Here is a 14,856-nt window from a genome sequence, read left to right as displayed (position 1 = left end):
AAATAACAAACTAACTGACCTATTCTACTTACTGAAGAGGTAGTTGTTGTAAATCTCATCTCTCCTCAGAGAGACATATCAGGATAGTAAGAAGCAGTGGAACCCCAGATGGATGACCAGGGGACAACCAGGGGAACAAAGGCTATGCGTCTCATCCCCTATACTTAAGGAAAAAACTCCAGCAACAGTTCATAATGATTCAGCCAACCAGGGGGCTTTCTGATGAAGTAATATTCCTGAAGCTTCTTTACTTTTCGCGCCTTGGCAGGCCCCCCTCCCTTCCTGATCTCAAACCTTCTCAGGCCCGCATGGCCTTGAGTACCAGGCTCTCACCAGATAACAGAGATAACCAGGTGCTGCTCTTCAGGGCTCCTAATTAATTGCAGCTAAGAAATGAAACTCAAAGTTTTCCACTCACACAGAGGCCCAACTCCTATCAAGGTGAGATCGAAACAATTCTCTGCATCTGAGCCATTTTACACAGTTCATTTTAAACCAGTTTGAACCAATGTTGCGATTTCATGACAACTCCGTCCCTAATTTTACATGTTTACTCCCTCCAGAGTATCCATATTGCTTATGGAGAAGGGGAGGGATTTTTGTCAGTTTCATTGTTTCTTGTCAGTTGCACACCAGCTGGGAGAGAGTGGGGATGAAATTGACACAAAACTGAATAGAGGGGGGAATGAGTGAAAGGCAAAGTAGGCAGCTTTTGCAGGCGGCAGAGAGAGAAGAAGCTGGCGATGGGGCATAAGAGAATCTGCCCACTAAAAAAAACATTGAGGCAAAGTGCCTCCATGGAGGAACACAGGGAACCTGAGACGGTTTTTCCTTTCCTTTTCGCATTATAATTGGATTGGGTTGATACAGAAAAACTGTGTGATAGCTGCTGATTGCCTGTAACATCATGTGAACCATGCAAATTAAATGGGGATGCAGGTAGCACCAGTCTCACAGTAAGTCAACATGTGAACGAGCCCTGAGTTTGAATGGGAATCTGCTGAGTTAGGAACTTGCCTAATTTGTTCCAAAACTCCAGTGTCAAATGCTGCACCATGTGAAGAATTTTGAAAAGATCATTTTAGTTGTCCAGGCCTGTTATGCCCTAAGTTTTTATGTATTGTCTTAATCTGGCTTTCATCATTTTTCTACTGCCCTCTTTTAAGCTCTTTTTGTGATTTTGATTGTTGCTGTTTTTTGGTTTTTAGTTAAATATATATACTGCTCTCAGGGTTTTTTTTAATCCAAGGTAGTTTACAAAGATCAATAAAATAATATAATTACAATTAAACAAAAATGACTAAAATGGCAGCATCTAAATCACATCAGATATTTAAAAGGTGGGGAAAGTAACATGGTCTTTTACCAAAAAGGCATCACACTAGGTGGGTGCAGGGCTGGCTCTAAAGGGCAGCAAGGTTGGGTCCTGGCTAAGGGCCCCATGGGTCAGAGGGGTCCCTGAAAGGTTCCTATTTAGGGTGGGGGAGTAGAGCTCCCCTTCTGCGATCCGCTGCAGAATCACTGCCGCAGATAGCATCGCCCACCCATTCCCTCGCTCCACCTACCTTTCCTGTGTTTTGTGGCTGCGCGTGCAGTGCTGCCCTTAACCAAGATGGCAGCTGAAGTTTCCCTAAGAGGCTGAAGAGTCCACCGCCATCTTGGTTGATGGTAGCTCTGGGTGTGCATAGCACGCATGTGTGCCATCAACCAAAATGGCAGTGGAGGCTTCAGCCCCTTAGGGAAACCTTGGCCGCCATCTTGGTTAAGGGCAGCGCTGCGCATGCAGCCGCAAAACACAGGACAGAAAGATAGGCGGAGGGAACGGGTGGGTGGTGTGATCCACAGCAGCATGTGCCAGGGCCTGGGGCAGGCTGGAGCCCAAGGGCCCCGGCATGCCTGGAGCCAGCCGTGGGTGGGTGGCATGTGAGCCTCCCAACAGAGTTAAGTGAAGCACCATAATTAAGATGAAAGTTGCCAAAGTCATCCCCTGCCTCACTTCAGATAGCAGGGAGCATGTGAGGAGGGCATCCAGAGATGAGCTCAGTACCTGGACAATATGTCCTTCAATTATCCAGATCTTGAGCTTTGTAGGGATTGAATAGTAAGCACCAGCACTTTGAACCGGCTCAGAAATTGATTGGTTGCTGGAGTTCTTTAGGCACCAATGAGATACGTTTCCAGTGTCTCATCCCAGTCAGCAAGATAGCAGCTGTATGCTGGACTAACTGTAGTGTCAAAGCAGTCTTCAAAGGCTGCTTCCTGTACACTGCATTGCAATAATCTAACCTGGAGGTTGCCAGAGAATGGAAAAATGAAAGGTGACCTGTGGCATCTGTGTTTCTGGTCCCACTGCATGTTTATGTTGGAGACATCTGCATTCAGATGTAACACTAAACTATGGTTAAGTGCTAGATGAATGAATCTCAGGGTTTCTACACTTCCCCATTCCCTTTCCTTCTTCAACACAGCCACATGGAGCTTGAAACATTTACTTCCATTTTTAACTAACTGCCATTTATCATTTTGTCGAAACAAAGACAAACTTGTGGCTAGTTTTAACCATGCTTTGTCCTAACAAGCCAACCTCCAACTATAGTTTATAGTCCTAGCTTGTTCAGATAAACCGTAATTAAGAGCAGTTGTATATCACAATTTGGACATAATGACAAATTGTGGTTAGCTGAAAAGGCCAGGGTACAGAGGTGTATCTTCTAGTTTCTCTGAAAGCTAATACAGTCTTCAAATCATTTTACTAGATTTACCGACATGGTGACAGAAGTCCTGTTTCAACTTTTCCCACTAATACGATTAAAGAAGATGTTTGGCCACAAGGATATGGACAACTCACTACGGTTTGATAGCTGATCTTAGAAATGAAAAAATATATTTATTTATTTAATTACATTTTTATCATATACATTAACATACTCATTAACCAAAATATATTATAAAAGTTTTATTTATTTGTTTTATATAACAGAATTTGTATAGCACTGAATTGTCAAAACCCCTAAGCGGTGTATTATTTATTATTGAAGGCTCTCCTAATCTTAATGCAAGTTCTGGTACAATGTGTTTGAATGTGAATATAGTTTATTTACAGTACACTGGCCCCAAATAAAAAGTTACAGAATGTAAAATGCATAAGATCACTAAAACGGGGGGGGGATTAAAGAATCATTACATTGTCTAAAGTAAATTACAACATTTAGAAATTTTGCAATTTGCTTAGCAATTTAAGATTGTCCTGGGAAGGACTGAGTTTCTGTAGCTCCCTAATAAAAACTGCATCTAAAAAGAACATGCAATACTGACTCCACTACTTCATTATTACAAGAGAAGTATTTGTTATTTACATGAACTTTCAATCATGCAATATCATAATAATGCCATTTGTTTGACAGGTGGCCTCTCCAATCCACTTCAAATTTGACCCATGAAGCTGATTCTGATAAAGATCTAGCTCATGGAGCCAAAAAGGTTCCCCACCCCTGACACATAGGATGGCATATAACAGGAGTGGAGAATCTGGGACCCTCCAGTGTTGCTGGTATACAATTTCCATCATCCGGAACCATTGATACTGCTGGCTGGAGCTGATGGGAGATGGAGTCCCAAAAGCAGCTAGAAGGCCAAAAGCCACTCACTTGGGCATATAAGACTGAGTTTTTGACTCAGTAGCAAGTCATAATGAATGCAATTCATACTCCTCCTACCGACACTGCCACTTGATGTCCATGGGAGTTCAGCAGTATGCATAGTCTGTGTAATAGAGCTGTGCAAGCCACCCCCAATTCAGTTCGGGGCCAGGTTCAGCAAACCTGATTGGCACCCAATCCAACCTGTCCCCTGAAACTAATGGGGGGATCTTGCACAGCCCTGTTTAATTAGGATTTTAAACCCAAATTAAACATGTGGTCAGTGGTGAGTGGGAAAGGCAGAAGGAGATATGCGGGCAGAAACTCTCGCCTGCATCGTCTCCTTCTCTGTATCCCTTCCCATCCACATGTTTAATCAGTGTTTAAAACCGCAAGTAAACGAGTGGGCTGGGTGACAGACTCTTGCCGTGTGCTAGGAGGAGAAGGTGGCACATAAGCATCACTGTCACTTGCAATGGCAGCAAAAGATTATTTTAAAAAGGAGGAAAAGGTGCTACCTCCATCGCTCCCAATAGGCCCCCAACTCCAGAAGTCAGAAGGAATTCTCCCCCATGCTGGAGAAGATGCCCAAATGCAGCTGGGGCTATGAAAGTGGAAAGGATTTCTTAAGCCAGCTCTAGCATAATGCCAGTGAAGTGAGCGTTTTAGGATCCAGTGATATTTCCATTTACAACCAACATTGTTATCACAGAATAAAGTTATTTCTTTATCTTTTGAATTAGTCAGAGGTAGGTCCAAAGGGCAGTCAAATGTGTCTACAAGGCTTATATGCACACATATATTCTTACTCCCACAGCTTGGAATGCAGCAGCAATACAAACTGGGTGAATACATAAAGAAGAGATATGAAGGCTTCTTAAGCGATACCTACAAGCGAAAGGAAGCAAGTATTGAACTCACATGACACTTTTTTTCTGTTTGCTTAGCAATAACATTTATACCAATATTACATTAGGGTCATGATGAGTTTCCCCCATGCTCTCGGGATTGGGACAAGCAATTACAAGCAAAAGTTGATAATATGTAGATGGTGATGTTTGGTGGGGGGGATGATTTTCCCCATGTGTCCTCAGTCCGCCCGTACTTGTGATCCCTACAAGCCCCAAACCTCCTTGCTTAGTAGCAGTAGCAGTGACTGTTGCTGGGCATGTCTGTCTCCAGCCTTCCTCCTCTTGACAATGGCTGCTTTGGCCATGGCAGCAGAGAGGAAAGAAGGTGAAGGAGCTTCTCTTTCCATTTCCATCTCACCTTCCTCCATTTTTCTTTCTGTTACTCTTCCCTCCACACCCCCATGACACTGGGGAATAGGCTCCAGACACTGCAGACATTTCCCAGCATTCCCAGTTAGGAGGGAGGGAGGGGCAAAGAAAGAAAAAAGAGGCCAGCAGAGCAGCAGTCCTGAAAGAGGGTGGGCTGGTGTGTGGGAATGAGGAAGAAAAGGAGGGATTCTTCACTGTCTTCGGTTCAAAGAAAAGCTGGAGAGGAACTAGGTTCTAATGCTCAACACATTTCTAAGGCATACATTACAAGCTGCCATGGTGTGTATTCTGAGTCAATGGGTTATGATTCTCAGTAACATGCCTACAGACTATGCACCAGTCTTTCCCATATCTGCACGACCTCATCATCCCTTGAAATAGATTTACCATGCAGAATCTGGCCAACAAGTGGCCTATAGTCCAAATCTGGCCCATCAAAGAATTTTATATGGCTCCTGCTAGCCTTCCAAGTTTTAATCAAGGGGTGTGGGAGAAAATATTCCCCATATACCTTCACTTGTACAATGATTCTCAAATGTTGTGCAAGATACATCAAACTTCATTGTACTGTTTCTCTTTGGGGTATATATGCCATGCCCAATTCTGCCCAAGAGAATATTTACAGAGATTCAAGTCAACTTCACTTAGCTTTCTACCTTCTGCTGTGGCAAAGGAGCCTGTAACATCAAAACAATCACTCTCTCTTTTTCCTTTCTAGATATACGTTCAAAGTACAGATTATGACCGAACCATTATGAGTGCTGAAGCCAATCTGGCTGGTCTCTTTCCTCCTACATGCAGTGAGACCTGGAATCAAAAGATCCGTTGGCAACCTATTCCAGTTCATACCGTGCCTCGTTCAATGGAAAAGGCAAGAAAACCTGTGTCATTTTTAACCTTTTCCACTAGATGTTCAATAGAAACTGAGAGAGAAAATGCTTCAGTTCAGTCTTGGACCTGTGATGCAGGATGGTGGCAGAAATCAGGCCCTGACCTGGACAGGATGAGCATTACTATAGCTGCTGGAGGTCTGAACAATCATTCAGGCAGAAATGAGTAAGAAGACACAGAAAGATCAGGAGTGGAAAAACCAGGGGCCATGATTACAAGTTCATAAAAATCATATAGAACTTGTACAAGTTGAAAGATGACACAGAAGGATGGATATGTAGTCAAGGTCAGAAAAGAGGGAAGGGTTGGGATCAGTCGAAGGCTGCTAAGCGCATTCAAAAATGCCACATTTCATAATACACGCAAGGGACTGAACCCTTCAGCAATCCTGCACATGTCGAAGCCCTGGTTGGATTGTGGAATACGGAGATGACCCGGGCGGTTGACACAATCGCTCCCATGCGCCCCCTCCTATGTAGAGCTCATACAGCTCCATGGTATACCGTGGAGCTGAGAGTGATGAAGCAAGAGAGGAGGAGGCTTGAGTGCAGATTGAGGCGAACTCCTGACGAATGCAATTATGCCTTGGTGAGTGCCTCTTCTAAGCGGTATGTAGTAGCGGTGAGGGCAGCAAAAAAGAGATCTTTTGCTGCCACAATTAAGGCATCTCTCTCCCGCCCGGCGGAGCTCTTTAAAATCGCTCGAGGGCTTTTACATTCTGGCCCTCGGGACATTATAGATTCATCTGTAGCCCGCTGTGATGAGTTCGCGAGGCACTTCCAGGATAAGATCGCATGCATTCGCCGGGACTTAGACTCCAATATTATGGCAGTGGGATCTAATGAAGCATCCAGAACACGGTCTTGTCCTTGTTTATTGGATGAGTTTCAGTCTGTACAGCTTGAGGATGTTGACAAGATCCTTGGACTGGTGCGGGCGACCACATCTGTGCTGGACCCTTGCCCCTCTTGGCTGGTGAAAGCTGGCAGGACCGGAACCGCTGGCTGGGCCAAGGAGATAATAAACGCCTCTCTGAGAGAGGGAGTGGTCCCTGACTGCCTGAAAGAGGCGGTTGTGAGACCGCTCCTGAAGAAACCCTCTTTGGACCCAGATAACCTGAACAACTATAGACCTGTGGCAAATGTTCCGTTCCTGGGCAAGGTGCTAGAATGGGTGGTTGCCGGCCAGCTCCAGGGGCTCTTGGATGACACTGATTATCTTGATCCATTTCAATCTGGTTTCAGGCCCGGTTTTGGCACTGAAACAGCCTTGGTCGCCCTGTATGATGACCTTTGTCGGGAGAGGGACAGGGGGAGTGTGACTCTGTTGATTCTCCTTGATCTCTCAGCGGCTTTTGATACCATCGACCATGGTATCCTTCTGGGAAGACTCATGGAGTTGGGAGTTGGGGGTACTGCTTGGCAGTGGCTCTGCTCCTACTTGGTGGGTCGCCACCAGAAGGTAGTGCTTGGGGAACATTGCTCGATGCCCTGGACTCTCCATTGTGGAGTCCCGCAGGGATCGGTACTGTCCCCCATGCTTTTCAACATCTACATGAAGCCGCTGGGTGCGGTCATCAGGAGTTTTGGGGTGCGTTGCCATCAGTACGCTGATGACACGCAGCTCTATTTCTCCTTTTCATCCTCTTCAGGTGAGGCTGTTAACGTGCTAAACCGCTGTCTGGCCGCGATAATGGACTGGATGGGAGCTAACAGACTGAAGCTCAATCCAGACAAGACCGAGACGCTGTTGGTGAGTGCCTTCTCTGCCCAGATGGAGGATGTTCATCCTGTTCTTGATGGGGTTACACTCCCCTTGAAGGAACAGGTGCGTAGCTTGGGGGTTCTTTTTGATCCTTCCTTGTCACTTGAGGCCCAGGTGGCCTCGGTGGCACGGAATGCTTTCTACCATCTTCGCCTGGTAGCCCAGCTACGTCCCTATCTGGACAGTGACGACCTCGCCTCAGTTATTCATGCTCTGGTAACTTCTAGACTGGACTACTGCAATGCGCTCTACGTTGGGCTGCCCTTGAAGACTGTTCGGAAACTACAACTAGTCCAGAATGCAGCGGCCAGATTGCTGACGCGGACCAGAAGGTCCGTTCATATAACACCTGTTCTGGCCCATCTGCACTGGCTTCCTGTTTGTTTCCGGGCTAGATTCAAAGTGCTGGTTTTGACCTATAAAGCCCTACACGGCATGGGACCGCAATACCAGGTGGACCGCCTCTCCCAATATGAACCTACCCGGACACTGTGCTCAGCATCTAAGGCCCTCCTCCGAGTGCCATCCCATCGAGAAGCTCAGAGGGTGGTGACTAGAACCAGGGCCTTTTCTGTGGTGGCCCCTGTACTGTGGAACAGCCTCCCCGATGAGGTGCGCCTGGCGCCGACGTTACTATCTTTTCGGCGCCAGGTGAAAACCTTTTTATACTCCCAGGCATTTTAAAGTGTGTTTTAATAGCATTTTTATCATTATTTGTATTTTGGATGTTGTTTGGTTCTTTTATTGTTTGTTTGTTTTGTTTTCTTGATTTATTGTATTTATTGTATTTATACATTGCTTGTTTTTTTATCTTTTTGTACACCGCCCAGAGAGCCTTCGGGCTTAGGGCGGTATATAAATAAAATAAAATAAATAAATAAATAAATAAAGCTAGCATGTCAGGGAGAAGGGGTTCACCCTAGTCCTATCCCTGACATGTTGCTTTCCATGGATAGGAAGCTATGTGATCATTCACCTCTACTTTGAAGTGACCCAGGAAGGCTGTAGTATGTGATCTTTCTGGTGGCAGCTGACCTTTCTCATCCTATAGTATAGTGGTAAGTTAGTGAGTGAAAAGAAGGAGGAGGGAGCTAGAAGCAAGAGCTCCTATCACTTTCTCTTTGTTTGCTGTCTTCAAGATTCCATGGATAAGGAAATGGTGCCTCTTCCTGACTTTTCTTTGCAGTGGTCACAATGCTTAGAAATGCAGGCAAAGAAGTCCTTTTCTTCAGAAATCCTTCTTCCTTCCTTCTAGCTCTCTATTCACACTTTTCTGAGAGTGGGTTTGAACAACTCTCCTTCCAGTGCCTCTTTGTCAGAATGGAGGCCATCAGTCTGGTTCACTGTGTCAACATTGCAGTACAATATAGAAGAAATGGGCACTGTCATGGTGCAGTGGATGTTTGACTGGATAGGTGGGCTGATCTAAATTCTGACTTAGCAATGGACTCACTCCATAATCATTCGTCTTCAGATCTCCCTGTGTGAATATGAGAATAACAGTGGTTTAGTAGCTGAGTTATTTTGAGAGCAAACACTTAGATCAAACTTCACAAGATGAGGGAATTTTGTGAGTGGTGGAACTCCTCAATATCTTTTTCTATTTACAAAAAAAACCCAGCAGAATTTGAATTGAGGGCCATGGCATGGGGAATGAGGCCCTGTCCCTTGTGCCACAACCTCAGCACAATCCCTCCCTATCCCGGCCAAGGCTGCTTTCTGCAATAGAAAAAGTGGGAGTTCTGATCACATGTAAAGCATCTTCCCATCCACAAAACTACATAATGTATGAAAAGGATCTCAGACTGTTAGTAATAACTCTTCTTTTGAATTGACACATGGATTATGCACAGGTAGCAGACAGTATCGGGAGGACTTTCTAGTTACTTAATACCTTTTATTTTTTTATTTTAGTTGTTATATTACCCTATTCAAGGCTGTCCAAAGTTCTATCAACTTCTGAAGGAAACCTTTGGATCAAGAGAAGTCCAGGGAGAACTGAAAGGGCACATGGTAAGAAGGGGGGGGATTTTAAGGCTGCACTTTTGTCTACAATTTCCAAAGCAGAAGGGAAAAATTGGATTTGCCAGCATGTGATTAAATTCCACCTGAAAATAGTGATAGTCTGGAAGTGCCCATACCAGCACAATGAACGTTGATCTGGAGTATTTACACAATAAACTTGCTTCCCAACAAAATTGTACTTTTTGCAACAAGGAAAGCAACTGGAATGTGAAAAATGTGTAGGGTAACAATTTCTTGACACAGCATCATATATTCTCCCTGCAAATAAATCAGAATGAATGCTCAATAAATAAACAACATTGTCTAACCTTCCCACAAACTTTGTGCAAGCAAATCAGAATGAATGCTCAATAAACAGGTCATCTGAAAGTGGCCCAAAACAATAGGATCTCAAAACCCTAATGCTAAATTTAACAAGGATAGCCTAGATACTGGGATCCATGCACTGGCAAATCTCATGACTAGATTACTGTAACACACTCCATTTGGTGCTACCCTTAACTTTGGTTAAGAAACTGCAGCTAGGAAATTCAATTCAGTTCACATTTAAAGGCAAACCTCTCTAATTAGTATTTTCCGAAGCAATACACAAATTGAAACACAGACGTCCTTCAAAATTCACAGTTCTCTGAATTTTGCAATTCAGTTCTCTAGCCAAATAATGTGTACAAAAATGCATTTACTAGGGTAAAGTGTACATAAAAATGCATATTAGGGAAAATATACAAATATGCAGTACATATGGGGAATTGCTTTGCAAAAATGTGTATATTGAGGGAAATAGCACATAAAATATGTATATTAGGAGAAATACACTAAAATGGTGATGAAAAAATTTTTTTTTCAAAAAATATTCAAAAACCTTTTTTGAAAAATTATCATAAACTGATGTGGAAATGAGAAAAGCTTCACTCAAGACTGGAAAAATGAGAAACCAAGAAACTGAAATCAACAGATTTGTCCATACCCAACTGCAGGTAGGTTGCTAAGCAGGGTTTCCTACTACACACGAATAAGGCTGGCGAGCTACAATTCCCAGAGTGGTTTAACAATAAATCCCTTTTCCCACTCTGGGAACTGTAGCGCTGTGAGGGAAATAGGGGTCTCCTGACAACTCTCAACACCCTTAACTAACTATAGTTCCCAGGATTCTTGGGGTGAAGTGATATAATAGCAATTTAAATATATAGTGCAGTTGTGGACTAACTTTATTGTTTTCAGTGAGTCTACTCACTGAGCATAATGTTAATCTGGATCCAACTCAAAGGAACTAACAAACATAGATAAAGCCTTTGACTCAAATACAAACTAAATCATTTTCAACTCATAGGCAAAATTACCATTGCATGGATCTGTCTCTGAAGACTCTTCAGAGCTGCTGCAGAAGAGGGCAGCCATATTGCTTTCTGGTATGGTCTGCAGGAGGCATGTAACATGAGGAAGAGCTGCTCTAGCCACTAATTAGCTCCTTGTTTGCCTGTTAGCTTTAAAGCCATTTGTGGGAGCAGGGACTGTCTTTTCTCATGTTCTTCCCTCCATGTTCCTTAAGAATGAGCTTTTGAGAGCCTTAGGCTGGTTCTGTAGTGCACTAAATTGGTGGCTAGAACCGCAGCCTGCCCCACATTATGGAATTTGTAACTTTCAGAACTTAACCAAATTTGGAACTTCGTTCTTTGAAACAATCCTAGGAAATGTATGTGTTTATTTTGGTCTTCAGTGATTCAGGGCCCCTCCAGATGTCCTTTTAATTGGACATTAATGATTATTTCTCATGTTGTTATCAGGACAGTTATACATGACCCTATTTTCAATACTGTTTGTGCCTGCAAAAGTTTTTTTGGGGGGGCACACTGTTTCATTTGCAATTGGTGTATGTCCCATAGTCTCCTGCTGAAATCCTGTAACTTTTCATACCACAAATGTTTGGTGGTGGGGGTTATCCTGCTTTTGTTGCACTATAGTACATAAGTGCCCTCCCAGACAGCAAAACCACGGTGGCATTGGGAAAACAGAATGATGTGTGGATCATTCAATATAAATCCATCACTAATGCAATACTATTGTGTCAACATGTGACAGAATTCAGTTACCACACACACACCCTGTATGGAGGGGTCCTCAGTGATTTTAGCTTATTTTATTCGTTGTTATAGCCTGCTTGTCCTTTTAGACCAAATACAAGATTGGTCTTATATTATCTTTTAATATTGTTTTGACTTTGAACCTTGTGTGGAGAATCCTATATTAAAGGGCAAGGTAAAAATTTGCCAAATAATTAACATGGGAGTCAGCACAGGAGCAGGCTCAATCAGTCTCTAGATAACCATTTGCATTTGCAAACTATTGATCATTTTGCTCCTTATCTTCCAGAGATTTCTAACTAAATTGGCAAGTCACATGGGATATGACTTGAAGACTCTTCTGGATGTTAACAATCACAAACTCTGGAATGTATATGATACTTTACTTATTCAGGTATTTCTAATAAATCTTTACTCATCCAGCGCCAACAAAAATAGTAGTTTAGGATTCCTCCTGTGATGAAAGGCCAACGAGAGCAGTGTGTGTGGCAAGACAATTGACTGATTGCTCTGTTCCTTGGCCAGGTTGAATTAAATCAACCCAGTGGGAACTGTAACTCTGTAAGGGGAATAGGGATCTCTCAAGGAACACAGGGGCCCTCAGGCAAGCTTCCTTCAGTGGACTGCCTCAAAGTACATAGAGCGGACCTTATGTCAACTACAGTTGGGCAAGCATGTGATCAGATGGCTTTAGGCAGCCACTCTTCCTCCTTCTTACCATTCATAAGGCACCAGGAAGTGTCATGAACAGAGCTTCCAGCTGACAGACTCTAGTGCCTTCCCTCCTAAGACACTAGTGCAAGTGTTGAGCTCTGGGCTTCAAGAACACTTTCTAGGCTGCAGTACCAGCCTGACTGAATATCATCTGTCATCTGACCCTAAATTTCTCTAGCAATCCTTAGGCACAATTGGTATGGGGGAAGGAAATGAGTTTACCTGTACATCCTGCAGGCCATACCTTGGCTCTGTTCTCCTGGAAGCTCTCAAGAGACTCTGGAAACTTGAGTAGACTTCTGTGGCAGATACACAAACCCAAAACATTAAATAGACTACAGAGTCCAGAATACCTTAGGCTTTTTGTCACACGATTGTTTGGCTCACCTTTCAGCCTGCCCGGGTGCTTAACAGTGAATTGGCCTGTGAAGAGCCACAATGTGACATAATCATCTACAGGGGACCTACCTTCTTCCTGCGTTAGAATGGCACCCCTCTTTCCAAACATAAGAAACGCAAATTCCTGAAGAACTACATTGCATGCTACCTCAGATCGACTAAGAGAAAACCTAACCCAAGCCTCTAAGAGGAAAGAGAAAACTAATTTCCGCAGGGTTACTTAAAGCTATACACATATTGTTATAAAATATATTATACATCCAAAGGTCAGTCCCAGGTAGCACACGGGTCCTAAAAAGTCCAGGCCTCAGAGCTAGCTCCTCAGCCTGAGCAACTCTGAGGACTCTGCCTAGGCCTTACTACTTCTCCCTTCTCCAGATTCTGTTGCTGTTTTGGGGATGTCACCTCTGCTTGTCTTTGATTACACACCTGATTCTGGACAACCAGTTCCCTGAGTCCCAGAATCTGATGGCCCGGAGCTTGTTACTATTGAAGCCTGAGGCTATTGTCACCATAGCAACAGAAGCTGCAGTTGTCCCAGCTATTGTTTACACCAGGGTTGGGGAACATTTTTCAACCTGGGGGCCACATGCCAGTGGTATATATGCCAAAGCCAAAAATGGATGGAGCAACAAATATAAATTTTACCTTTGTGCAGTAGACTAGTTTCTACACACACTCATCTTCTTTATCCCCCATGCCAGAGGCATTATCAGAGCAAAGGGCATGGATCACAGAACTGCCCCACCTTTTCTTTTCTTTTCTTTTACCGTAGAAAATTCATAAGCATCCTGTACCATACTGGGCTGGACACCACACCATGGAAAGACTGAAAAATATTTTGGCATTTTCCTTAAATGCAATATTTGGGGTACACAAAAGAGAAGAGAAATCACGACTACAAGGAGGTGAGCACAAACAAAAAAAGGCATCTTTCAGTATGACGTGCGTGTCCTTGTTGACCTAAAGCAGGGGTAGCTTTTTTTTTGCTCTACACTGAGGATTGGACAATCTTAATTTCAGTTCATGTTTCTACATCAGTTTGCAATTAAAAGAAAAGTGCTCACAAAAATTCTTCAGCATTTTAATGTGCATTTTTCCTAATGTACACATTTTTGTACACCATTTTGCCTAATATGCACATTTTATATTAGATGATGGAAGTTGTAATCCAGGACATCTGGAGAGCATCAGGTTGGTGAAGGCTGTTCTACAACATCTACTGATTGTTTTCTTTTTTATGGCAATGGTTTTGATTGGACGGTGTTCTTAGAATTCCCTATCTCCTTGAATTCTAAAAAGTTAGAATTTCCCAGTCATAGCTGAAAAATAAATTATTTGCCATCACAATGGGCGAGTAATAAAAGGCAATGATAAGTTTTGAATTGTTTCTTGGTTTAACCAGCATTTGTATTCTTTTCATTTCAAATGAGGTCTCCTTGTGAAAGATATTTTGGATAAGATGACACAAGCTACTCAGTCTACTGATGGAAGAAAAATGTTAATGTATTCAGCAGTAAGTGTGAACATTTTAAATTGACTACACTTTATATAGCTCACATTCTCCTGCCACTTTCTAGCCTCTCTCTCTAAACTTCTAATTGGGAGGTGCCATTTGTCCACTCAAGTCATGTTATGCTAATCACATAATTTAAAAATTGGGTTGAACACTACCTCCCTCAGAGGTGGCACAGAAAGAATGGCTGCAGAAGACAATCTCAGGGTCTGGGCACATTCATATAGGCAGAGGCAGTCCTTTCAAGTTGTATAAAGCTTTAAAGGTCAAAACCAGCACTTTGAATTGGGCTTGGAAAAATTGGCAGCCAATGTAGTTGCACCAGAACTGGGTATATCCCACTCCATTGAGAGGAAGGGCAGGATATAAATGTAATAAATAACTATAGTTAACAATCTAGTTCTCCACTAACTGTAGTTTCTGAACTAGTTGCAGAGCCAGACCCACTTTGCAGTAGTCTAACTTGGAAGTTGCGAGAGCATAGAAAGTCAAATCCAGGCTATCCCTGTGCAGATAGGATCACAACTGGGCTTCCTATCAAAACTGGT

The 14,856-nt window shown here is 43.2% G+C and overlaps 1 protein-coding gene across 1 annotated transcript in view; it reads left to right on the top strand.

The window, feature by feature from the left end:
- Window positions 1–373: 373 nt before the first annotated feature.
- The window catches only part of LOC133365515 (prostatic acid phosphatase-like), a 33,862-nt gene continuing 19,379 nt past the window's right edge, over window positions 374–14,856 (top strand). Inside the window, exons 1-8 of the mRNA XM_061587495.1 lie at window positions 374–441; window positions 2,757–2,852; window positions 4,456–4,542; window positions 5,637–5,789; window positions 9,488–9,586; window positions 11,969–12,073; window positions 13,568–13,700; window positions 14,226–14,308. Coding sequence (XP_061443479.1) covers window positions 394–441; window positions 2,757–2,852; window positions 4,456–4,542; window positions 5,637–5,789; window positions 9,488–9,586; window positions 11,969–12,073; window positions 13,568–13,700; window positions 14,226–14,308 — 804 coding nt within the window. The 5' untranslated portion in view covers window positions 374–393. The remainder of the gene's footprint in view (window positions 442–2,756; window positions 2,853–4,455; window positions 4,543–5,636; window positions 5,790–9,487; window positions 9,587–11,968; window positions 12,074–13,567; window positions 13,701–14,225; window positions 14,309–14,856) is intronic.

This window comes from Rhineura floridana, chromosome 10, assembly GCF_030035675.1.
Source record: "Rhineura floridana isolate rRhiFlo1 chromosome 10, rRhiFlo1.hap2, whole genome shotgun sequence".
Lineage (NCBI taxonomy): Eukaryota > Metazoa > Chordata > Lepidosauria > Squamata > Rhineuridae > Rhineura > Rhineura floridana.
This window is presented reverse-complemented; position numbering and strand designations above follow the sequence as displayed.